This window comes from Chenopodium album, chromosome 21 (genome assembly GCF_948465745.1).
Source record: "Chenopodium album chromosome 21, dcCheAlbu1.1, whole genome shotgun sequence".
NCBI classification, from domain to species: Eukaryota; Viridiplantae; Streptophyta; class Magnoliopsida; order Caryophyllales; family Amaranthaceae; genus Chenopodium; species Chenopodium album.
The window spans coordinates 35,550,285-35,576,751 of record NC_137854.1 but is presented as its reverse complement, the minus strand read 5'-3'; the positions used below and the strand labels follow the sequence as shown (position 1 = coordinate 35,576,751).

At 37.3% G+C, this 26,467-nt stretch overlaps 2 protein-coding genes and 1 long non-coding RNA gene across 4 annotated transcripts; all 3 read left to right on the top strand.

The window, feature by feature from the left end:
* Nucleotides 1–93: 93 nt before the first annotated feature.
* LOC145600739 (uncharacterized) lies at nucleotides 94–1,324 on the top strand. The gene is made up of 2 exons (XM_081656609.1): nucleotides 94–436; nucleotides 1,242–1,324. Exons 1-2 carry the CDS (start codon nucleotides 94–96, stop codon nucleotides 1,322–1,324), a joined length of 426 nt encoding a protein of 141 aa, XP_081512735.1.
* Nucleotides 1,325–10,826: 9,502 nt separating this feature from the next.
* On the top strand, nucleotides 10,827–13,421 carry LOC145600082 (uncharacterized). Of its 2 annotated transcripts, none has more exons than XR_014104236.1 (4): nucleotides 10,827–10,924; nucleotides 11,761–11,876; nucleotides 12,988–13,047; nucleotides 13,140–13,421. It is a non-coding gene; the product is annotated as an uncharacterized LOC145600082 (long non-coding RNA). The 2 variants fall into 2 exon arrangements; XR_014104237.1 differs by lacking the exon at nucleotides 10,827–10,924 and adding an exon at nucleotides 11,165–11,194.
* Nucleotides 13,422–19,162: 5,741 nt separating this feature from the next.
* On the top strand, nucleotides 19,163–21,143 carry LOC145603026 (uncharacterized). Its single transcript, XM_081659157.1, has 4 exons — nucleotides 19,163–19,429; nucleotides 20,243–20,360; nucleotides 20,456–20,663; nucleotides 20,829–21,143. Exons 2-4 carry the CDS (start codon nucleotides 20,298–20,300, stop codon nucleotides 21,005–21,007), a joined length of 450 nt encoding a protein of 149 aa, XP_081515283.1. The 5' UTR covers nucleotides 19,163–19,429; nucleotides 20,243–20,297; the 3' UTR covers nucleotides 21,008–21,143.
* Nucleotides 21,144–26,467: the final 5,324 nt, after the last annotated feature.

The following is a 26,467-nucleotide window of genomic DNA, read 5'->3' as shown; positions in this document are numbered from 1 at the left end:
AAACCCCTGCTACCACCTTAGCCCCGAGTTGCCTTTGATGAGTATGACCAGGAGGGCATCGTCTACCCTCACGATGACCCCTTGGTCGTGACCATGAGAATTGCCAACTGGGATGTAAGCATGGTGCTGGTAGATGGAGGAAGTTCAACAAACATCATATTCAGTGAGGCATTTGAGAATCTTAAGCTGGACAAGAAAGACCTAAATAGGGTCAGCTATGAGGTTACTGGATTCAACGGGTCAAGTCTCTTACCAGAAGGGCTGATCGAGCTATCTGTAAGGATAGGAGAAGGACACAAAAGGAGAGATGTCCGGACTGAGTTCCTGGTGGTCCAATCACCATCACCCTACAACATCATAGTGGGAAGGCCTCTTATTCACAAAGTGGGTGGTGTAGTAAACACCTACCACCTGGCCATGGCATACACAACTAGGGGTGTTCAAAAAATCCTGACCCGGCTGTCCCGTCCCGAATACCCGATGACCTGCAAAAAACTCGATGGGAAATTATCTATTTTTTCTTTTTTTTTCGGGTCGGGTACCCATCCCGCTAAATTAGCAATTTTGCGGGTCGGGACATGGGTCAACTTTGCTAATTCGCGGGTACCTGAATACCCGTTAAAAATTAAAAAACAAAAAGAAAAGTGTCAAAATCCTCATCAACCCACTAGCTTAGATCAGCCCACTTAGCCTAGGCCCTAGGGTTTCATTTTCTCACAACTCAAAACTCACGCACTCACCTCACAATGTCCAAAAAAAAAACCCTAACACTCAAATTCTCTGACTTCTCTCTACTTCTCAAGCGCCTCCATCTCTCAAAATATCAATCAACTCAATTCCTCAAGCATAATTCGATTCATCCTCGGTTCCTCACACTTCAGTACATCACTCAATCTCAGGTATGTTTCATTTGTAGTACTTTCGTGGTATTTTTGTATTATTATTCGTGGTTTCTACCTTAGTAATTTGAATCTAATTATTTTCTTTATCATCAATTGGTAGATCTAATTTCATCCGTTCACTCAATCTTCTCACCAACTCAGGTTAGTTTGTTGTAATTTTTGTTGTTATAGATCTTAATCAATTTGTTTTTATTTAATTTTTTTAAAACTTCCTGTTTTCATTTAATCATATATATTAATGTGTTTGTTTGGTAAATTTTCATATTCCTTTATTTTACCACTTTGCTATATATAATATATGTGATGTAATTATTTTATTGCATTATTTGTGTTTTGTAGGAATGAAAGATTTGGTTTTGGATCAACTAGCAATTGTTATTGATGAGACACTTGAAATATCGGATCTCACAAGTCACAAGTGAATGAATTGATTTCCTCCCATTTCGTTTGTTGTGTGGCTTTGTGCCATTATTTGTACTTTGTATATTTTGAAGTTATGTAACTAAAGCTAAAAACTTTGTATTTCTATCCTTAAACTCTAGCTTTATATTAATAAGCTTGTCATCAATTTTTTTTATATCAAAACAGCAGTTTTTGTGAAAATGCAGCAGATTTTCTAAAAATAAAATACTGCAAGTTTATTGAAATGAAAACAACCACCAATACCATATTTTAGGTACAAATTTATAAATGAATAAAAAAAAACCACGGGTAATCCGGGTACCCGCAAACCGGGTACCCTGATTATTCGGGACGGGACACGGGCCGACTAATCAACTACCCGAATATCCGGGTACCCGAAGATCAGGGTACCCGATTGTCCGGGTACCCGGATTTGAACACCCCTATACACAACCAATGATGGGAGGTCGGCCAAGCTGAGGGGCAACCAGAAAACAGCCAAACAATGTTACATCACCGCTCTTAAACAACCATCAAAAAACGATCTCCAGCCTGATCCCGAGCAGAAGTAGGAGGGGGAGGTAGAGAGGAAGTCAAGGAAAAGGAAAAGGATAGAATACCGGGCAGAGAAGGAGACGCAGAACCTGGCAATGGAAAACTTTGAGCCGGTGAAAGAAGAAACCCCTCAGACCACTCCCAAGCGGTGATCATGAGGAAATTGAGCTAGTTGAAGGGGACAACACCAAAACGGTGATGATTGGAAAGGACAAGGAGCCTAAAGTCCGCATAAACTTAATCGAGTTGTTCCGCAGCAACATAAGCATCTTTGCCTATTCAGCAGATGAGATGTCAGGCATCAGCCCGGAAGTCATGGTGTAGACACCTGATTGTGTCTCCCCAAAACCAAGCCCGGTGATGAATAACACTTCACGACCAATGGAGTGTGTATTGTGATTGGATAATGAATTGTGTAATTTTAGCCCAACCATTTTCTTCATTTCCATGCCCAAAACTATTCTTTCCTAGCCCGAACCATTTTATTTCCAACCCGAACCACAAACAAACCCAAACTTAATTAATTCTAAGCCCAAATCATTTATTTGGTCCCTTATTATTAATTACTGTAGCCCAACATTCTTTTTCCGTATCCAAAGTCCAAAATCGTTCAAGGCTAATTTTTGTGACATATAATTTTGATCCAAGTCCAATTTTGTTGGATATCCCTTCAAATAAGCTTTCCAATGATATATCATAAGCCTAATTTCGAATTAAAACGAAAGAGATATGATCCAAATAGTAAGCCGAGCCCAAAAACCGAGTCATCCTCACTAAAACGGCCATATCTTGAGATCTACTAAATATTTTGACCTGATTTTAATTTGTTTAGAAAGTAGACTTGAAGATCTTTCCAACGATATATTACATGCCTTATTCCCACTTACGGATCAAAAGTTATAGCAAAAACAAAAACTGCCAAAAAACTGTCAAACCTGCGCTGGAGCAGAATCGCTGCGTTGAACGCAGCCAACCTTTGACCAACGCAGCCTGTCATTGACCGACAACGCAGCCAACCTTTGACCAACGCAGCCTGTCATTGACCGACGCAGCTACAGTAATTGCGTGAAACATCACCCATCTGTGTTTGACGCAGCTAGCAAATGAATGGCGCAGCCCATTTCTTTCCAGCGCAGCTCCCTTTCCATATTCCTGACCTCCCGTATAGCCTCCCTATAAATACCAAACCCTGTTTTCACCCACGGAAAAGCACTTAGACCTTATAAAAGGGTGTGGGTTTAGCCTCTCTACGGGAGTTCAAAGGGAATGAGCCCTGCCTGGTGCTAAAAATGGTGTGAGTTTAGCCTTTTCACGGGAGCTCAAAGGGAATGAACCCTGTTTGGTGCTGATGTGAGTTTAGCCTCTTCACGGGAGCTGAAAGGGAATCAACCCTGCCTGGTGCTGATGTGAGTTTAGCCTCTTCACTAGAGCTCAAAGGGAATCAACCCTGCCTGGTGCTGATGTGAGTTTAGCCTCTTCACGGGAGCTCAAAGAAGATGATGTGTACCTGGGACCTGTAAAGCAAAGTTTGCCAAAGGACCCCTAGGGACTCAAGCGATTCAAGACGTTCATGACTTGACTCACAACTCAAGGTGTGTGGCTCGATGTGCAATGAGATAACTCGACGTGATTGTGTGTATGGTGCCTGTGCAATGCTTGACTCGATGTGCATGTGATGACTCAAAATAATACTTGTGTGGTGCAACGACGGACCCCTAGGGACTCAAGTGATTCAAGACGTTCCTGACTTGACTCACAACTCAAGGTGTGTGACTCGATGTGCAATGAGATAACTCGACGTGATGTGACTCAAAATGACTCAATAATGCAAAATGCAAAAATTTCCGTCATTTTTGTAGAGGAGATATCGACCTTCCCCCGAAAGAAAAATGCGAAAAAAGAAAGAAAGTGTGAGTGTAGGTGAAAAATGATTTTTGAACTTCCCCAAGAGAAAAAGATCAAAAGAAGATGAGAATCCAGTAAAGATGGTGTGTATGCATTTGCTTGTTAAACCGTTGATGGTGCTTTGATGGTGATGAAAATGCATAGATAATGTCTTTACGAGTGATGACAAGGCGTGCCCAATGCGAATCAAGACTTCATGATAAAGGGCCCCTAAGGGTAGGATTTTTGGCCATGTGTGTGTATGAATGTGTGTGTGAGTGTCACTAAGGTTGGTTGCAAAGGCTATGGGTGTGGATAAGTGATTGTGAAAAGAGTCATGTGAATGATGACTCTTAGGCTAGGTAGGTCAATGATGTAGGGTTCAAGCCCCCAAGTCTAGCTTTAAATGGAAAGGGATGAGCATTCGAAATCCTTTGATATGATCATGATGTAGGTGCGAAAGAAATTTGATTATTTTGGCCGCACCCCAATGTGAGGCTGCCTACGTATCCATTAGGAATCAGACCAACTTAGCTCTAGCCGAACCTCGCACAAGTAGAGTACAACTCAAAGAGGTCTTTGAAGGGTTGTAATGGGGTTAGGCTAGAGGTGTATGAAGAAAGGATAAAGACTCAAGACCTTGGATAAGCCCCCAAGGTGTGAAATCTTGCATTTGAATCTTGATGTTTGTAAGCTCAAGGATTCTCACTTTTGAATTTGAATTTGTTCTCGCATTTGGAATTGGAAATGTATTTGGAACTTGTATTTGAATTTGATTTTGCATTGAAACTCTCAAAGAATAAGTGTGGACAATCCATACCATGCGGTCTATCACTCACTTGGCGTTCATGTTTCTCACGCACAGTACCAAGCACTCGATAAGAGACGCAATCTGAGACATGTTCATATCAAAAGACATTGAAACACTTGCCCATAGTACACTTGCATTTTGTTCTCTCATTGTATTTGAATTTGTGTTTGAATTTGAACTCACTCAATTCTCAAATTTAAATCACTCAAGCTTTTGTACTTGTTTTCGAACATTGCATGATTGCACACCATCCCATCCCAAGGTTAGGTGAATATGGGTTGAAAAAATAATAGGTCAATCGTTAGGCGAGGCTCAAAGTGGTTAATCAAGAAAAGGAAATCATGTGTTCAAAGGGTGAAGGGAAATTTGATGTGGTTTCAAAGGGTGCCTCAAATCATTGGTGTACCTTGTGCTTAGCTTGGCGCGTTTTTTTTTTTCTTTTTTATTTGAAAGTTTTGAAGGTGGAGGTGATGTGAAATGAAGTGAAGTGTAATGAGGTGAAGTGAATTCATGATCATATGCAAGGAATTAGATGCTCATATTATTCAATGGAGGGTGAAAAATCAAAGCACGTAAATATGATAAGGGAAAATGGTCCTATGCTAGACTTATTATGGGGAAAAAAGATGAAAAGAAAAATAGAAAAAAGAAATCAAGAAATCTCAATCACTCAAATTTTGCCTCATGTGTCATCTTCATTGTCAGTCGTTCTTCTTTGATCAAATGTTATGGAACAAATCAACTCGTCAACTCAAAACTCGACTCAAAATGGAAAGATGAGGAGTATATGATGTGATAGGGTATGTATGAGAAAGGAAAATGATATATGTAGAAATTGTGAAAGTGGAAAGATTATGAAAGTGGAAATTGAAGAAATGGGAAAGGTGATGTATGTGGAAAATGGAAGGTAGGTGTACATAGGTGGAAAGAGTATGAAAGGGGAAAGTGTATGCATGTTCTGGAATGGTATGTATAGGGGAAGGGTGCACGTATGTATAAAGTATATATAAGGTGCATGTACGTATGAAGAGTGTATGGGAAGTGTATATATGTACATGGGGAGGTATGTATAAAGAGTGTATGTATAGATGTATGTATGTAAGGAGTGTATATTTGTACAAGAAAAATGTATGGTGTATGTATATACGTATGTAGAGCGTATACGGATAATGGGCGTATGTAGGGAATTATGTATGTATAGAGAGGGTGTATGAGAGGTGTATGTATATGTGTACATGGAAGGTGTATGTATGAAGTATGTATGTACATGAAAGGTATACGTATGAGGAATGTATGTATGGGGAAAAGTATGCTCCAACTCAATTAATCAAATGACGAAAATGACTCATGCATGCTCCTAAATCATGGTCATGGTGCGTGGACTATGTACAAAGTGTGTGCAAGACGACTCGTGAGTGTTAAGTGGTTTATATACATGACTCGTGTAAATGACCATGAAACTAGACTTATGTACAGGACGACTCAAGAATGTACAAGACCAAGGCTAGACCCAAGTGGTAAACGGCTAACTAGACAACTAAATCCAGTTTAATTATCCAAATTTTAAAGTTGGGCCTAATTACTAAGTGAGCTAGACTAGGTCCTTTGGGCTTAGTTAGTCAAAAAAATAAAATAAATGAAAAGGGTTCAAAATAACACATGGTCTAGTTACACATAGATCAAAGGTTAGTCATACAAAACCATACAAACATACAAATATGCACAAGTAGGCACTTAGTCACGAATGCAATGCAAAGTTCTCAACCTAACCATGGCTCTATGTTTATGGGGTCATCTATGGTCGGGTTGAAAAGGGTGTCCAAAGGGTCCATGGTTAAGGATTTGGATTAATGGCACGGTATCCTACCTAATGAGGGTAAGTGCCATAAATGAAATCCCGCGGGTTAGACCCGACTCCACGGTTTGGTGAATTTACTATCTTAGATGAACCCTGCGTTACTAAAAAGATGTTGAAGCAACGCGAAATCGATAAAGCGTAAATTCTCGGGGCTTAAACCGTATGTAGAACACATACGGGGTTCAGAAAAGTCGAGGAAAAATCACAGAAACATAGCAGAAGCCCTGCACCACCAGTCCCATTCCTGCGCCATTGTTTGGAGGGCTGCGCCAAACAAAGGTGGCATGCGTTTGACGCAGGTGGCCAGTGTCTGACGCAGGCACTGAAACAATGGCGCAGCTACAGGACTTCTGGCGCAGGTCTTCTGGAAGCTTCCGGTGATATTTCCGACTCTTCCTACAGTGTTTCCTAGGTCCAGACGCAAAAAGGATGGTCCTTCCCGTGCGTCTTTTATATCAAATGCTAGCCAAATTGCAAAAAACAAATGTCAAGAATCTTTCAAGTCTCATCCACTCATCCTAATTAACTCCGGTCATTTAAAAACCAAAATTAATTAGGAATCCTCCCCAGTGGAGTCGCCAAATTGTAGGCGTCGCGCGAAGTGCGCCTACGTGTACATACGTGAATATGTAAGGCGTTCTTAGGAAGTGGGATTCAACAAGCACGCCGTGGAAAGTAAAGAGCCGCCAACGAATTTTAGGAATTCGTAAACCGTTCACAATTGTGAAGGCTACACCCCATTCACAATCTAAGTGAGATTGCTAACTTCATAGTGGTCACGAACCATGACTGGATATTTGGGGATGATGGTACAAAGTCAAATTAAGAAGATGACCCCGCCCGTATTGACCTCTATTCGATTCTTATGCGACATTCGTTTTTCGTTCTCCGCTAGCATACAAACAGCATTTTTATTGCCTACAAAATAAATCTAAATCGGTTAGAAATTTAATGCACATAAAGATTCTAATAAATTGTGGCTACTTCAAATTAAAATAAGATTAAAAGGTACCTAAATCCGGTTGTCCATAATTATCTTACTTTAATGTCATTGCACATACATTTTCCCTTTATTAAACATGCAAAAAGTGGTGATTTAATAGAATAACATATGCATTAAATAAAGGAAGCGATTTAAATTAAATAATATCAAAAACAATTAATTAAACATCCCTGTAAAAACAATAAACATTATCCTAATCATACTTTCTAACAATAATCAATAATTAAAATAATTATTCGTGGTAAATATATAAAATACTTACATTAAATCCGCGCCATGTCTTTCAAAACGAATAAACAAAGTTAGTAATTTGAATGCAAGTAAAATAACATAGATAAACGAATAATTATAAAATAAAGATTAAAGTAAGAATTGATTTTGGCCAAGCCCTCAAAATCAAATCAACCTTTCACGCCTTGGATAATCGTATGTATTGCAAAAGGATTTGGAATCGTGTTTAGGGTTTGTGTTTGATGTGTTTAGGGTGTTTAATGTAGGTTTAAGGAGAAAATCATGTAATTAGGGTTGCAACTCGGCTGTCTAAGTGCTTGTCCGCGTGTGAAAATAGGGTTGAGTATTTATAGGGAGGCTGAAAAGAGGTCTAGGAATACAGAAAGGAAGCTGCGCCACAACTTCAATAGCTGCGCCGTTAAGTTATAGGCTGCGTCCGTCAAAGGTTTGCTGCGTTCAGCGCAGCGTTTCTGCTCCACCGCAATTTTGGCAGTTTTTGTTTTTGCTATAACTTTTGATCCGTAAGTCGGAATAAGGCACGTAATATATTGTTGGAAAGATCTTCAAGTCTACTTTCCAACCTAATTAGAATCAGGTCAAAATATTTCGTAGATCTTGAGATATGGCCGTTTTAGTGAGGATGACTCGGTTTTTGGGCTCGGTATACTATTTTATCTCTTTCAATTTAATTCGGAATTGGGCTTATGATATATCATTGGAAAGCTTATTTGAAGGGCTATCCAACCAGTTTGGACTTGGATCAAAATTATGGGTTACAAAATTAGCCTTGGACGGTTTTGGACTGTCGATACGGAAAAAGGATGTTGGGCTAAGAATGAATGTTTGGGCTACAGTAATTAATAATAAGGGTCCAAATAAATGATTTGGGCTTAAAATTAATTAAGTGTTGGGTTTGTTTGTGGATCGGGTTGGAAATAAATGGTTCGGGTTAAAGATAAACGGTTTTGTGCATGGAAATGAAGGAAATGAGTTGCACAATTCATTGTCCATTTACAACACACACTCCGTTGGTCGTGAAGTGTTATTCATCACCGGCCTTGGTTTTGGGGAGACACAACTAGATGTCTACATGTATATTATTCTCTCCTTATCCTTTGTGTTGTATTAGTCACATCACTTTATTTTTCCATATGCTTTAATCCTTATTCGATAAGAATTCATTACAATTTTATTATTTTTTCTTGCGCTAGCCCAATATTGGCCCTGTTCTCTTCACCTGGAAAAAATATTATTAAGTAAAAATTAGTTCAGTTCAGCAAGATAAGTTCAGATTAGTGAAAAAAAATTTAGTTCAGCAAAAATAAGTTCAGTTTAGTAAAAATCAGTAACTTTAAAAAAAGAAATATAATACGAAATCCGTAATAATAAGTTTATTTCACTAAAATTAAGTTTAATTCAGCAAAAATTAGTCTAGTTCAGTAAAATTAAGTTTAATTCAGCAAAAAATAAGTTCAATTAAGCAAAATTAAGTTCAGTTCAGCATATATCAGTTAAAAAGAGCAGGGCCTTACCCTACAAAAAAAAAAAATTATGTCTGCCAAATACCCAATATACACCTTTTTTTTCTATAACTAATAATTAAATATATCATGACTAACGGTTAAATATATCCTTGCTAACTTTATTTTATAGGATTAATTAAATTTTTTTTTTTTTTTTTTTTTGAAAATAATTAAATTTGTTTTTTAGTCACCTTATATATTTTTTCCTAAATTTTTTACCGTGTCAATTATTGCAATTAATCTAAAATAAAAGGAGTAATAATGTAATATTTTAAAACATCGATTTCCTTAATTAGCCCTTTGTTTTTTTTTCAATTACAACACTTCCTATAGTCAACCTTTTCTTTTTTAATTGCAACACTTCCTTAATGAATATATCACATTTATATTTAGGAAAAATTGTGAGAAAGGTCCTAATAAGTGGACTATCTTGTGAGAAAGGTCATTTCATTTTCAAAGTTATGAAAAAGGGCCTTATAAGTGACTTTTGTTGTAAGAAGGGGACTTTGACCAAGATTCCAGCGTTGACCATGAATTTCTGCCAAAAAAGTGACGTGCCAGGCTCGTGACTTTTTTTGATTTTTTAACAAAAATAATAATTAAAAAATTAGAAAAATAAAAAAAAAACAGAAATTTAATAAAAAAAAAGGAAAAATTTTCAAAAAGGACCTAGAAACCAGACACTTTTGTGAAAAATGACCTAATATCACAAATCTTGTCAAAAAGGACCTAATAAAGCACTTTGGTTTGTCAAATGGGACCAAGACGCCGGAATCCGGCAAGTCAACACCGGATTCTGGCGTTGACTGACACATGGGACACGTGGCAAATTCTTATTGGTTTAAGTTTAATTAATTTTTTAAAAAAAATTAAAAAATATTTTTAAAATCCTAAAAATAATAAAAAAATTCTAAAAATAATAAAAAAAAAATTCTAAAAAATCAAAAAATTGTGTAACCAACACACAACAAATATCATCAACCACAGTTACAAAATAATTTGTAAATTAATCATCGGGAATTTACGCTTTTTCGATTTCTCGTTGCTTCAACCCATCTAACAGGTAACATGATCAACCCAAAATGTACTTTAGCTTGGTATATATATCGGGAATATATATACCAAGCTAAAGTACATTTAACATCCAAAGGAAAACTACATTTGATTAATGGTGAGCTGATGTTGCAGGTGAATATGTAGTTTTTTTGTATCCAAGTTGTGCAGCGCTTGCAGCTCGAGGTTCGGCATGATAGGTGAGTTGCTATGGCTTTGTGTTTTTATATAAGCTTAATTGAAGATTATATGAGATTTTCAATTGAAGCTGATTTTACATATCAAATTTTGTCGATTTTTACTCAATTATTGTGTTTTTTATCTACGGGTGTGTTCTATTCACCTGATTTTCACTGATCTGAACTTATCTAAACTTATTAGACCTTATTAAAACTTATTTTAGATGTAATTTGTACTTGGTTAACACTTATTAAAACTTATTAGACCTGATATGAACTTATCTGAACTTAACTGAACTTATATGAACTTATCTGAACTTATTACACCTGAAATAAGTGAAAATAAGGTGAACAGAACAGACCCTACAATTTGCCATGCTTTCTTATTTGATTTTTCTTGTCTAATATTGCTCTGCCTTTCATTACCCCTACCTTTCTACTACCCTTTTCTTGCTTCTATCAAATATGCTATACATTATCTCATATTTCTCAAAAAATTCATGATCCTTTATCAGATTGCAAGGTGGATTTTTCTTGAAATTCAAATTTATGATTTTTTTGTTCAGTTATTTCCTAACATTATAAATTTTGCTATGAATTATTTTGTGGGAATTTAGTAATTTTTGAGATTGCAAAAGAACGTTTGTTTAAATCATACAAAGAACAAGTGTTGTGGAAAATTAGGTTAAGGAAACAGGGCTAATGTTATTGGATGAAATTATTTGAAGAAGAAGAGTAAAATTTAAATCATACAAAGAACAAGTGTTGTGTTGGCAAAATAATTCATATTAGTGTAAGTTTCTCTGATTTGATGGAAAAAGTGTACTACTGTTATTTGTTTTTTTTGTTTGTTTGCCCCTTTTGGTTTAGCCTTTGCTTTACCCTCTTCATCATCTTCTGGGTTATTAGTCTTATTACTACTGCTATTTTTGAAATTGTTCTTCTTATTGTTGTTCCACAATCTGCTAATTTTGTTTCCGAAATTTGACTGGCTTACAAATTCCTTGTGTTGTTGCTTCAGTGATTTGATTTCGGAAGTAAGTGAGATTGCCTTTTTAATAACAAGCTTGATTTTGTTTTTAGGCTTAATTGGTCTTGCAATTTAGAATCTCTAAAAAGAGAAGCTCACTTAAAGTTGCATGTAAATAATTTGTATGGGTCTAGGATTCAAACTTATAGAGTTTGAAGTTTCTTTCCTACAGCTTCAGAATAAGAACACAACAATCATCATGATCAATTGACAGAATAATTATCCAACTCTATTGATGAGAGTGGCTCATTATAATTTAGCAAAATTACAAAGATTTATTATTTATGAAGTGCACTATGCTTACTGGATGTGATTCTGTATTTGAATAGCTAAATATTGAGAGGGAGGTTGGGTGAGTATTCAAAGGATGGAGAGAAGGGCACGGCACTGTTGTTGCTCACATCATTCTCCAAGGGCACGGAACTGTTGTTGCTCACATAAGATGGTGAGAAGACCTCTAAATATGGTATCAAATTGTGTTTTCTCCTCCCTGAGTGAATTTGCTCTTAAAGTTTTCTTTGCTTTTATTTTTGTTGACAAACTCTAGAATCATGGTTATTATTGTCGTTGCTTCTCTTTTCAATTGTCTGAGCTCAATACTAATTTTCCTATAGTTTAAGCAAGGAAGAATAAAAAAAAAGCAATATACTCCAAAAGTAGGTGCTCTTCAGTGTGTCACTCCTTCCAGCTTTTATTTGTCACTCTCTCACATGTTTATACTGAATAAACTCAAGAGCATGCATAACATTGCATGTAGCATGTATCATACATTAAAATTGACATAAAACGATATATTTCAGACCCAAAAATATCAGTTAAATCTCATCTTGTAGATGCTAAATAGGTCAACTTTAATGTCTTACAGAGTAAAACAGCTTTGAGCAGTATATCTTGAACTCTATTGTTTAAATTTGCTGTGTTGGATTCTTTTCAATTCTTTTTATCTTGCTTTGTCTGTAAAAGCATGTATTGTCAAAAACTTTGTTTCTCACTTATTGAACAATGTCATAGTTGTCACATATTTGCATTTATAGTGGATTAGTCATAGAGCCTTTCTGTTTATGTATGTGGAGATTCACTGAGATGGTACCTTTAACTATTTGGTGGTGCAATTGGAAAAAAAATCCAGAAGTTTTAGGAGGGGAGAGTTCATTTTCTTATGAGGTTGAAGTTTTTCTTTTCACACCTGTATAGTATGTTACGAAGTTTAGGGCATTGACACTAGCAGCTCAAATGTGAGCCTGTAGATTATTCCATTAGTGCGCTAAGTAATTATCATCCTGGCACCAAAACTGATTAAGAACAAAAACAATAAACTTGTCTATTGTTTTAGCCTGAATTTTATTTCTCAAACTTGTGCTCTCTACAAATTGTATATTTTTGTCTTCTCTGATCAGGTAACAAAATCTACACAAATTTTTTATTCTTTGAATTTTTAAGTTAGTATGCACTAATTTATTCTTGACCCCTTGGATTAAGGCTAAAATTGATGTAGTCGTTTACACTGGTTTATCTTTGTAAACTGCTGTGAATTGATTAACCTGATCTTTTGGCAGGAAAATGCAAGATGAAGGATTGGATGTCCAATCTGCAACAAATGCTGCCTAATGGCATGTGTAAGTAATAGCTTATGATCTTTTTTCTCACTTGATGCTTAGCCATCCCCCATTCATTTGTTTTATTAACTATTAGTTTCTGAACAATGCAGGCATAACCAATCTGGAATAATACAAAACCTAAGTTGGAAGGTTGGGCGGGTGCTTCCTGATGAAATTGAGCACAAGCTAAGTGATCCAGAAAAGCGTTACTTTAAGTTTGAACATTAATTTATAAGTAGTACAGCGCTTGTTAAGTTTATTTTGTAGATTGAAGATGGATTTTGTAATTTGTACTACCACACTCATGGGCATCTGATCCAGGTGCTCTACACGCGCGTATCCTTATCATTTTGGAATAGCTTAATATAAGGCAGATGCTAAGTTGTTGGCCCTATAGTGGTGTCATATAAAGAGATAATTTAGTGGGTTTTGTATGTCATTGTTTATTGGTGGATCCGAGCTTGCAGCTGAATATGTTATGTGCTAGGAATTGATATTTAGATAAGTCTAGGAGGAACACACATAGGTTGTATAGCTTTAAATTTTTAAGCCTTCCCCCCTGCCCCCTGGTTTCCCGCATGGCCTCCAAGGGAGGCAATGTTTTAATAATCAAGACACCCCTATTTTTTTAGGTGTTGAATTTTGTCTTGTTAAGGGGGCAGTCAATTAGCATGTTGGAGAGTTAGAATGTTGGAGAGTGCATATTAGTCAACGACCAATGACCCTGCAATGCTATACTATGTGCTTGACATGTATATTTTCTGACAAGTTAGAATGTTGGTGAGATATTCTTGGCTACTTGAAATTGCAAGGTAATCTTCAAAGGTTGGAATGTTGCAAGTTACAAGCTTATGCTCTTCGTTAGTTGATGATTACTAGGAATTGTGAATTTATGAACCTTAATTAATCACATAGAATATGGACTTATATTTCTTAGATACTAGGGCAGCCAAAGCGCGCGTTGCGCGCGAAGTGGCTAGCCGTTACGATGAAGTTATCTTGACTTGTGTTTAAATTAGCGCATTAGTGATTATGAATTACTTACACAAAGTTGGCGCACAATAAATGACTTTTCATAAGTGATACATCCAACAATACTTGCTTATGGAAAAACATAAATTAAAAGTCCAACAATTTTAAGTTCTAACCAAGTACTCTGTACAACAGTTGTGTTTTTGTAATCAAAGTTTTTCTAGTTGAAGCCTTTTGAATTTAGGCCATAGTTATTATGTGTAATGCAAAAACAAAAATATTTAGAGGTTTGAAATTTTTAAACATAACCATTAAACTATTGCATTTATCGAAACGGTTTGGGCTGATTAACAGCATGAATTGCAATTGGTAGTACCAGAAAATAGTTCAAAGATGATTTGTGTATTTTCAAAAGCAAAAATTACAACCAATGGCCCATCAATGTAGTTTAATCTTGCTAGTACGTACAAATTACATTGGTATCAAAATCTAACAAAAAGGTGTTGTCTATGTCAGTGCTCTTGTAAGAAGCCACTTGATGTTGCTGCTATAGTTGCGTTCAGGCAATTAAAATGGCTTTCCTCTGCCATTTTAGAACCCAAATTCTAATCAGGGACATTGGAGCAATCTCCAAGTACATTGGCTTAGTCACCAAGTGTTAGAATCCAACTCCTTTTGATGTATTAGATTCCATTTAATTGCTTTCCTAGAGTTTAGGTTATGTTTTCTTAGCTTGAGGTCCCATTATTGTGTTACTGTCAGATCAGTGTTCACTAGGGATTCTCCTTGTATGTCATTTAAAGCTCTTTAGAGGGCGAATGATTAATGAAATCTTAAAGCCTTCTACCAAGTGTTGCCTTGCTTTTATGCTTGTTTGTTGTTAGACCTTTATAGATATTGTGTCTTACTTGCATATTAGCTCCCCTCCTACCCAACTTGATGCGCTAAGGACTCGTGGTTCGGACCCGCTTGTGCCCGCTTTGAAGTATCGGCCGCCACAAGCCCCGACCACCCGCACTCTGTCGCCCAGATAGACGTGAGTGCTCCTGAGATTCTATTGCCCGCTTGTGTTGCTTTGTGCTCACAAGCCCCTCTTCCGCTCAAGGCTAGCGTTCTCGCCGCCAAAAGGCTAGAGCGCGCCGCACGTTTCGGGGTCCAAACTCCCGGACCGTGACAGTTGGTATCAGAGCCAGGTTCAAACCTCGTCGCAAGCAACCCGTGTAGGCACCAAGGAGGGCTACACGAAGATGGAATTCGTAGAAGAAAGGCTCGCTTGACTCGAGGAGAAGGCGGACAAATGGGCCGAGCTCCAAGTCATTATACACGAGCAAGCCGAGCAAATTGTGAAATTGATGGCTGACAGAGATGCCCTCCGCGAACAATTGCAATTTGTTCAAGGACAAGCCGACGAAGCACTTGAGAAATGTGCTACATTAACGCGCGCTGTGGGCAGAGACGCACTGGGTGTTAGTGCGGCGAAGATAAAGCCGCCCAAACCTCGCGACTACAGCGGCGCTAGAGATGCGAAAGAAGTTGATAACTTCCTCTTCGACATGGAGCAGTACTTCCGAATATGTCAACTGAGTGACGATCAGAAGGTGGATACTGCCATCATGTACTTGTCCGAAGATGCTAAGCTGTGGTGGCGCACCAAGCACGCAGACATCGAAGCAGGAAGGATCAAGATTGATACATGGGCGGAGTTCAAAGAGGAACTCAAAGAACAATTCTACCCCGTCAACACAGCGTTTGTTGCACGGATGAAGTTGCAAGAGTGCCGCCAAAAGGGTTCTCTTCGCGACTATGTTAAGGAATACTCGGCGATAATGTTGGACATCACAGACATGAATGAGAAAGATCGTGTGTTCAACTTTGTCAATGGGTTAAAGGAATGGGCGCAGCGAGAGATTTTGAGGCAGAATATTGATACCCTCGCTGCTGCTATGTGTGCTGCTGAGAGATTGATGGACTACTCAGTCGGGAAGGGTCGTCAATCCGAGAAGGATTCAAGTGGGACGTCAACACGCTCTAACAGTCCGTCTCCAAGCTCTCCAAAGGGTACAGAGAACGGCTCACGAGTATCGTCCAACACCATTAATACATATCATCGAAGAAGTGGAGGAGGTGATGCCCAGAGACAAACATCTACCCCCTCCCACAACTCAGGAAACTCGAGGGCCGGCGCATCCTCGGCAAACACAAGGGCGATAAACTGCATACTTTGTCGAGGTCCACACAAATGGTGGGATTGCGAGCATAAAGAAGAACTTGACAAGATCCAAAAGAGATTGTCATCCATGTCCGTTCAGGAGGCCACAAAAGAGACTAGCAGCGATGAGGAGCCCACATACAGGATGGGTTCCATACGACGCCTGAGTGCTATGAGAATTATAGCACCTCAAGAAGAACCAGAAGTCCGATACCTTTCGGCAATGCGAGTGATGGAGCCTGAGAAGAAGGCAACATCGAAGAAACAAGCTCGCACCAGAAACCCAGAGAAGCGGGAGATGAAGCCCATGGAGTTGGCAACATCCCAAATACACACCCGCCAAAACCAGAATCAGTCACAAGGTTCGAAGCAAAGAGCGACGAGCCCAAAGACACCACAGAGACACCAAAGAAGAACCTCCCAAGAGGGAGGAAAAGCAGTGGTTGAGCAAACAACGCAGGGCGCGTGCAAGGGATTACAAAGAAAATGGTCACCCAAGAGGCACCAGCCACAACTTGAAGCTCTCCACCACAGTCTCAAGGAAGCAGCTCCCCAACAGATGATGGTGGAAGCAGCTGTCCCCCTTAATTCAACAGATTCCACTCCCAGGAGGAAATTTAGAGATGAAGCTCTCAACAAGATGTTCGAGCCGAGCGACTCCAAAGACAAGCTCCTCGTCAACAAAGAAGATCCAGCTCAAGAGTCAGATAAGATTCCAGAAGACAGCCGCACCAACGGCGCATCCGAAACTTGAGATAGTTTAGGGTCTTCTAATTTTGATTGTAACTTTTGTAAGTCGACGAGGTCGTCGACAGCTTAAGTGGGGGAGGATGTTAGAATCCAACTCCTTTTGATGTATTAGATTCCATTTAATTGCTTTCCTAGAGTTTAGGTTATGTTTTCTTAGCTTGAGGTCCCATTATTGTGTTACTGTCAGATCAGTGTTCACTAGGGATTCTCCTTGTATGTCATTTAAAGCTCTTTAGAGGGCGAATGATTAATGAAATCTTAAAGCCTTCTACCAAGTGTTGCCTTGCTTTTATGCTTGTTTGTTGTTAGACCTTTATAGATATTGTGTCTTACTTGCATATTAGCTCCCCTCCTACCCAACTTGATGCGCTAAGGACTCGTGGTTCGGACCCGCTTGTGCCCGCTTTGAAGTATCGGCCGCCACAAGCCCCGACCACCCGCACTCTGTCGCCCAGATAGACGTGAGTGCTCCTGAGATTCTATTGCCCGCTTGTGTTGCTTTGTGCTCACAAGCCCCTCTTCCGCTCAAGGCTAGCGTTCTCGCCGCCAAAAGGCTAGAGCGCGCCGCACGTTTCGGGGTCCAAACTCCCGGACCGTGACACCAAGCCAGTAGCTATTGCTTCAAATTCTGGCCAATCACTCTGTCCAGTAATGCTAAAAACATTTTTTAGGAGAAAAGTCACAGGAGTTTATCTAACAAGCTACTACTATTACACAATGTTAATTCGGTGATATGAAACTGAAGTGGCATGGTTGAACTATACATCAACATATATATACAATAATACAAATACAATGGAAAACAGAAAGAATAAGTTAAGAAATGATATGGAAAAAACTAACCTAATACACTAAATGAGCAGGCAATATTTACAGTGACAAATCTTAATGAACAATACTAACTTCTTCTTTTTTTTTTAAACAAGAAATAGGATAGCCTCAAGGGATTAATAGAGAACAGAACAATTTTAAGATGTAAATGCAATATACAGTTATAAACTCTGCAGTTCTTGAGTTGGGTGGGTTTTAATTAGAATTGATTTGAATTGAATTGTGACCGAAAATGATTGCACAGAATTTGAAAAGAATTACAATAAATTGTGAATGGCAATAATTATTGGAAATTATTTAAATTTAGTATTGAGAATTAAGAGGATGTGCAATAAATTTAATATAACCTCCATTCTAAAGATTAAAAGCTTTCCACAATGATCATCTTTAGCTTTAGTGCAAAACATATTGTTAGAGAAAATCTAGTAACAATACATTAAGAATAAACCTAGGGTAATACAATAGAGTTTTTAAAGAGAAAATGTAGTAACCTCCAGTTTATAGCTCTTGTAGATAGACTCGTCTAACTGGTCAAATTTATTTATAAGAGACCATTTTACTAAGTAGAGAACATCATTAAAGAACTTTTAAGAGAGTATTTTGCTTTAATTAGGTGAGGGTAAAATATATTACTTGTCTGATTTATCTTATCAATTGTTAGGTTGATTAGTTAAAAACAAGAGGAATACAATGAACAACTCAATGTATGGAGAAATTGCATACCCAATCAACCAACTGGTCATCCATGTAAGCTAGCCCCTTGAGATCCTCATGCAAATATGCTTATCCTTTTGCAGCTCCAAGGGCAAGCCTCAGTCTTGCAGGCCTTTCCATGGTGGGCTGCCCTTTACCTATGATTAGACCATTTAAAATTTCAGTTTAATCAATGTCAATCACTAATTATAAGCATAAAAGCCAAAATGAGTGTTATACTATGCTGGCAGTGAGTGCATTTAAAGAGAGACAATGCAGACACATATAAAAGCAGAGAACTAATGGCAATAAGCTTACAATGAAGATAGCACTCCATGGTATCGTTTGGAATGAACTCGTAATCTAGCAACCTATGTGCACCACTATTTCAATATCTAACTAAAGAAACACGATTTGTGATGGATTTGGCTAACAATTCCAGCTTATGCCTGAAATTCGCACCCTCTCTGTCCACTACCAGATGTAAGAGACTAACGAGCAACTTCCTTGACATTAGAAAGGACACCCTTGTGGACATTAATTAGTCTTACATTTTTAGCTTCCAGCAAATGTTTAATAAATTAAAGATCAGATATATACTTCCTTGTACTGTCCACCTTCCTTCGGTAAATGTCCTCTCTAATAAAAAATACTCTACTTAATCATCATACTATTCATTTCTCTGAATAAAATAACAATAATCAACAAAACTCACCAAGAAGATATTAACCAGACAAAACCGAGGAGAAAGAAAAGAGAGGTCAAAAGATAAACTTAATAATTGATCAAAGTTTTCAGTGATTAGGGTTCTAAAAAGCTTTGAAAGCATAATTAACTCATCAATAATCAACAACACGAAATACCTAATCTATAATTTCAAAAAATTTACAAAAACTCAAAACTCAAAGATTCCTCGCCCAAACCCAAACCCAAACCCAAACCCAGGTAAATTTCTTTATTTTCATTGTTTCGATCTGTCCTGGGGATTCGAAATTGCTAATTCGACTTCTGAATTTCGACTGTTTTTCTTTTTTTTTTTTAATTATTGGGTTTTTTCTGTTTGATTAATGTTCATATCATATGTTTTGGGGATTCCATCATCTCACCGCTCCTTTTCCGGTTTGTTGTTGATTTTGATGGTCTATTTTTGTATATTGAATTGAAACTAGGGCCCGATTCGCCTAATTTTTTATCACGAAACCGTACATGTTCTGTTGTTCTGTTAATATTGATTTCATATACAGCAAACAAACATTATATGGCTGTAATATTTATTAACAAACAGAGATTATATCATATGATTTTAAACTCTATATAATGCATACAAATGATTAGTATACTAGCGGCTAGTTGGTGCTTCTTTACTTGTTGTAAACTTGTAATGATTCTAATAGTTGTTAATATTTGCTAATTAGTGATGGGGTTGCTGCTCTTTACTTGTTGTAAACTTGTAATGATTCTAATAGTTTGTTTTCGTTGTTAATATTTGCTAATTAGTCGTAGGTTTGCTGCTCTTTACTTGTTGTCAACTTGTAATGATTATAATAATATGGCTGCAATTTGTTTTTGTTGCCTTGAATTAATGACTGAGTAGATGAACCGTGCTTGTGTCCTGTAATTCGGAGGTGAACTTGCTCCATGCTTTAAGCTGTGATTTCCATTAACTGTTTAACATGCTTTTATTCTTCATTATATATAATCTGTTTTTATTTGACTGATTTTCTAGCTGTTTAAATTTTGATTTTTGAACATTTGAAGGAAAACCAAGATATATTCCCATGAGCCTATAAAGGATCGCGTATGCACAGAGAAAATGATTCAGGATGAAGGAAGACCATATGTAACTGAAGCTTTGAAGTTCTATAACAAAGACGGGGTATGGTCAGTTTAGTTATCTTCTGATTTGAATGTTTGAAGTTAATCAATCGCCATTATTTTTTGGTTGATTTGTTTTTCTAATATTTATTGCAGTGGGCAAATTATGAGCTGTTGAAGCCTGGTTATAGTAGAACTGTACCTGTTTGGTTCGGGTTTCTCCATCATGCTAACTTCACGGCTAAGAAGAAAGATGATCCTGATGCACCTGTGGAGCTTTTTTTTGCGGAGCTCAGAACTACCTCTGATGTTCTTTGTGCCAAGGTCTGCGTTAGCTTGGGCCCGGTCAACAACCCAACTTTAGGTTTGTACTTTGTACTTTTGTAGGTAGCAATATCAATGTCAATGTCAATGTCAATGTCAATGTAGATGGGTTTTCATGTTTCTTACTCCATGCTTATATTAGCTTGTTTATCGATTTATATATATGTATGGGTTACTGACCAATTCTGATGTTCAATTCTTGCAGGAGATGGAAAGAGTGACTGCCGTTTTTGCAGGAGTCTTCCTATTGAGCATCCTAAATTCGGAGGATTCACGGCTACCTTAGTTGCACCCTGCTTCAGCTCCGATAGAGGTTTGGCCGATATGGCCGATTTGGTCGATTTGATGATTCCGCAAACACAACCCAATGTCACTCGTGACTGATGAAACTTGATCTTGTTAGACGTACTATGTTTGAAGCATATATAAGTTTGTTCGTTTAACTATTAATGACGTAGTAGTGTTTGTGTTTTGTGACATATTTCGAAGTTTGTGAGTTAATTTAAGTCAAACTAAGGATTCTCTATGTGTTACATCTTCATGAATCTGATTAATTAATAATATAGTATAATGGTTAAACTAGTGAATGCTCGGCCATGCACTAATTCCATATCACCGTATCACCCCATGGATAACGGCATCAAAATGTAATAAATTATTATACGAAGTACTTTTTTGTGGAGTAAAAAAATTTGAAACAAATAGCTGAGGGTTCGTTTGGCATCGCTGTGGTTTTCTGTTTTTTGGTTTTTTGTATTTTAAAACTATATTAAATGTGTCACATAATGAATCAAAAATTATTTAGACTTATTAAAATCATGGTAATTTTGAAAACTGACAACAAAAAAATGGAAACACCTTTTTCTTGTTTTCTGTTTTTGGTTTTTAGTTTTTAAAAAAAAAACAGGAAACTAAAAACCAAAAATGATGTCAAACAAGCCCTGAATAAACAATTTGTACACAAGGAAGTCCTATTACAAAACACCATGATACATAAGGCAATTAACCATACATAACTAAGGGTTCAATGGTACTTTCGCATGGGTTTAAAGATTTTGAATTTATAAAAGCCCTTATGACTTATGACTGGAATACCCGTTATGACATGTATTAAACCCGTTCCAAGCTCTCAAAATTTTCGTCACAAATGAATGAAGAGGAAATCGGAGACCGAAATCCAAATGCTTGGCGTAGATTGCTATGTGGTTCTCTGGACAGTCCAGAACGGTACAACCCTCATCGGGCACGATCAAATTATAGCCGTCAGGCAGCTCATACAAATGCTTCGCCTCACCGCAGTTATTGTACTTTAAGGCATTCGGCCTCCACTCTTTGTCAATTACGGTGGTCTTTACCTTTGATCGTGGCTCTATCACTAACGGCTTTCGATGATCATCATCATCTAATTCTGATTCATATTTGGAATCCTCGGCATCCTCTTTGGCTATTTCGGCAGCCAATTCTCCACTTCGTCATTAATAGAATTATCTGACGAATGATTTGGACCGTTACCTGTATTTGGCTCTTCAGGATTAACGGTCTTATCTTTTTTTCGACCACTTGTGCTAGGACCTGACCCATCTGTCGGACCACAGTTAACGCTTTTTTTCACTCCCATGTCGAAGTATTCAAAGTTAAAACTGTCGCAAATGGTACTGTATTTACCCCAAAACACCAATCTGTCAAGATTAGGAAAGCTAGTCAGGTGGTACCTAACGTTAATGGGAGTAGCATCGACTACTTCAATATCGGGAGGAAGATTAGTGTCTACAAAATTTCTACCCTCTTCGTATTCAGCTATAATTTTGTAGCGAATTTTAGCCATTTCATATTCTACGGTAGACAGTTCAGGAAATGGTATATCTTCATACAATTTATCCCTAGGCATGATTCTAAGTTTTAACAAATTCTAAACCCTAGAAACTAGAAACCGTCAAACAAAAGCAAAATATGACAAGGACAAAGACGTTTACCTTATACTATAGTTTGGGCAATGTTCGCAAAGGATAGGTCCGTTCACTATAAAATAACGAAAGCTCAACGAATGAAGGGCGAGATAAAGCAGCGACGATTCTTCAATATACTCTGACAATTTTTTCAGAAAATTTTGTTTCAAACATAATAAATGACAAAAAATGGGAAGGAAAGAACTATTTATAACCTTCTAAAAAACCTATTCATCTCCTTTTTAAATCTCACCGTCCCCTTAAAATGAACGGGAATGGATAGATGAATGACACATGTCAATAACACTTTTCAAACTTCATAACTTTCCCGCCAAAATTTTAGGAGTTTCAAAGTGAATATAAATTATTATTTATATTCACTTAGGGGGACAATCGGAGATTTTCAATCTCGGCCCCAATCAATTTTTCAAGTGAATATCAATTAATTAATATTCACTTAGGGGGACAATTGGAGATTTTCAATCTCGACCCCAATCAATTTTTTAAGTGAATATAAATTATAATTTATATTCACTTAGGGGGACAATAGGAGATTTTCAATCTCAGCCCAATCAATTTTTCAAGTGAATATAAATTATAATTTATATTCACTTAGGGGGACAATCGGAGATTTTCAATCTCAGCCCCAATCAATTTTTCAAGTGAATATAAATTATAATGTATATTCACTTAGGGGGACAATCGAAGATTTTCAATCTTGGCCCCAATCAATTTTTCAAGTGAATATAAATTATATAATTTATATTCACTTAGAGGGACAACCGAAGATTTTCAATCTCGACCCCAATCAATTTTTCAAGTGAATATAAATTATAATTTATATTCACTTAGAGGGACAATCGGAGATTTTCAAATCTCGGCCCCCAGCTCTACATGTTTAAATCATAAATGAATTTTCAGGGTTGTTATGTTGGAATTACAAAAAATAATTTTTCAGTATTTATATGTCGGAATTGCAGTGCTATTAAAGCGGGTACGTCAAGAATAATTTGTTTTTAACGCACCCACTTTGGGGGACCAGTTGTATAGGATAGATATATCCGATATCCTAATTAATCATATCATAATCAGCACCTAAGTACAAATTATCGGCATGTTATTCATATCGGTGATACAAATCCATAACGGCCACCACCCAAGGATCCACGTCACCAACAATACAAGGATACATGTAGGCATCCAATGCTGATGCAGACACGTGGGACCTACATGTGTGCTTCTCCTATTTGGGTTTTCCTATAAATACCCCATCAAACACCACTCTTAAGGTACAACTAGTTTGAGGCCCGGGCGATGCCCCGGATCATTTTTTTATATAAAAAACTATAGTAAATTGTTTTTAAATCAACTTTAATAAATTAAAGGGAAATCTATTGATGGTTTTGTAATTTTAAAAAAAAAAATCATTTTTTTTTAAATTTTATTGAACATTAACAAAATTCATTAAGAAATATGCAGTATCCTAACTTTTATCTACCATTATAAATTTCTTCAAAGTATAGATGAGCAAACGAAAGAATAAGGATTAAAAAATTAGCATTTATGAACATTAATTTTTTGTGAGGGAAAATTGATGATCAGTTTTAATATGACATAAATCACATGACCCCACATCATTTATCAATTCATGATGACACGTGGCAAAAATGATGACACTTGGCATAATTACAATTCTTGCCTTGGGTTTTAATATATATATAGATATAGATATTTTACACACAAATCACCTAAATCACATACTCCCTCCGTTTCTTATTTCTTGCAACATTTACCATTTTTGGATGCCTCACATTTCTTGCAACAAACTTCATTTTTTCCTTATTTAGAAACTTTTTTCTGCCAAAAAGACCAACATACCCTTATTTAAAAAAATTTAACACATAACACTACACATAATCACAAACTATTATAACCCTAATCTGATTCAATTATCTCTAACCCTTCCCACCCAAATTAAATCATCTCCCCATTATCTTTCTCTCTCCTCCTTATCACTCATTTCGTCTTCTTCATCTCTCATCTCTCCTAATCAAATTTCATCTTCTCTAATCTCTCATCTCTCATCTGTTAAGAGAATCCGTTGTGGAATTCGGTTGGTTTTGGTGGTGTCGTGGGTGGTTTTGGCGGTTCATCAGCCTAGATCGGGGAGGTTTGGTGGTGTCGATCGATGGGTTTCGCAGGGGTTTGTCGGTGGTTTAGGTGGTCTGGGTCGTCGGTGGTTTAGGTTGTTTGGTTTGTGGGTGATTTAGGTGGTTTGAATTGGTGAGTCAGTGGTTTTGGTGGTTTGGTGGTTCGTGAATTGGTGGTGTCGGTGGTTTCGCAGGGGTGGAGGAGGCGTTTTGGTGGTTTCGCAGGGGTGGAGGAGGGGTTTCGTAGGGGTGGAGGAGGGGTTTCGGTGGTTTCGTTGGTGGTTCCAGGTGGGTCTTGGTGGCGGTTGTGGGTGGCCTGATTTCTAGATCTGGGTGGTTTTTGGTAGAAGTGGTTTCGTTGGGTGATTTCAGGTGGTTCTAGGTGGATTCGGGTGGTTCTGGGTGGTTTCCAGGTGGTTCTGGGTGGTTTCGTTGGTGGTTCCAGGTGGCAGCGTTTCGTTGCTGGTGGTTCTTGGTGGCTTGCACGTTCTTAGGTGGTGGTGCTGGAGTTTTAGCTGTTTAATTAATTATTCACCTTCTCCCCTTCATTACATTATTTACATGCCCTTACTTTTTTATAATCATGTTTAAAAACTTTTGACTTGGGAACCGTGCACCCCCCCTTGTTGCAAGAAATAAAAAACGGAGGGAGTATTTATCTTTATATTCTTACACTTTATATCACGCTTATCTGACTTTAGCATCGGAGCGGTTATACTCGGATAACCCTCGAGCTCAGTTACCCATACTTATCTGTGCAGGATTAGTGAAGGACAAAGAGATCATTACCGGCCCAACAAACGGTATTCGGATCATAACCGGAACACTTTTGGTTATAATTAATATATGAAACTAGCATTTGCCCGTGCTAATGCACAGGTTATTATGTTAGGTATAATGAAAGTTCAACGTTGTTGATATAAAACGACACAAAACATTTTTAAAGACATATTGTTAAGCAATATTTTTCAAAAATGAATAACAAAAAAAGCAATCAGATTATTATTTGTCTATATGGACTATATTACCAAAACCATAACTAAGTGGATGTCTCATCTTTGCGGATGTCTTGATGGAGGTAATAATATTCTTCTTCCCATTTACTGAAAGAACAGCCACGACTCTTAGGGCCTGTTCATATTTACTGAATTGAGCTGAACTGAATTGAACTGAACTGATTGAAGCCGAACTGAACTGATTGGAACTGAACTGAACTAAACTGAACTAAATTAAGCTAAAATGAATATTTTATGTGAGAGGGAAATTAAGAGCTGAACTGAATTGAACTGAACTGAACTGATTGGAATTGAACTGAACTGAACTGAACTGAAATTAAGTAAATGTGAACAGGCCCTTACTTCGTCCATCTCTTTTTTTGGAACATGTAGTATAAAAACGAATGTACTCATTAGATGTTCTTGTATATAATCCTTCAATATGACATCTCCATATTCCTGATTACAATTACTAACTCAACATGTTAATAAATTATCCAAATAGAAGCAATACATGTAAATGCACAACAAAAATAAACAACGCCTAAACTTACATGATTATCAAATTCTTTAATATATGAAGCTTGACACCCAATAATCTTCTTCTTAGCATCATTTATAAGCTTGACAATTTTATATATTTGAATTGTAGTATGTGCAGGGCCAGCTAAGGGCCTGTGCAAACACCCTTAGCACAGGGCCCCGTAAATTTAAGAGCCCAAATTTATCCGAGACCAGTTAAGTTATTATAAA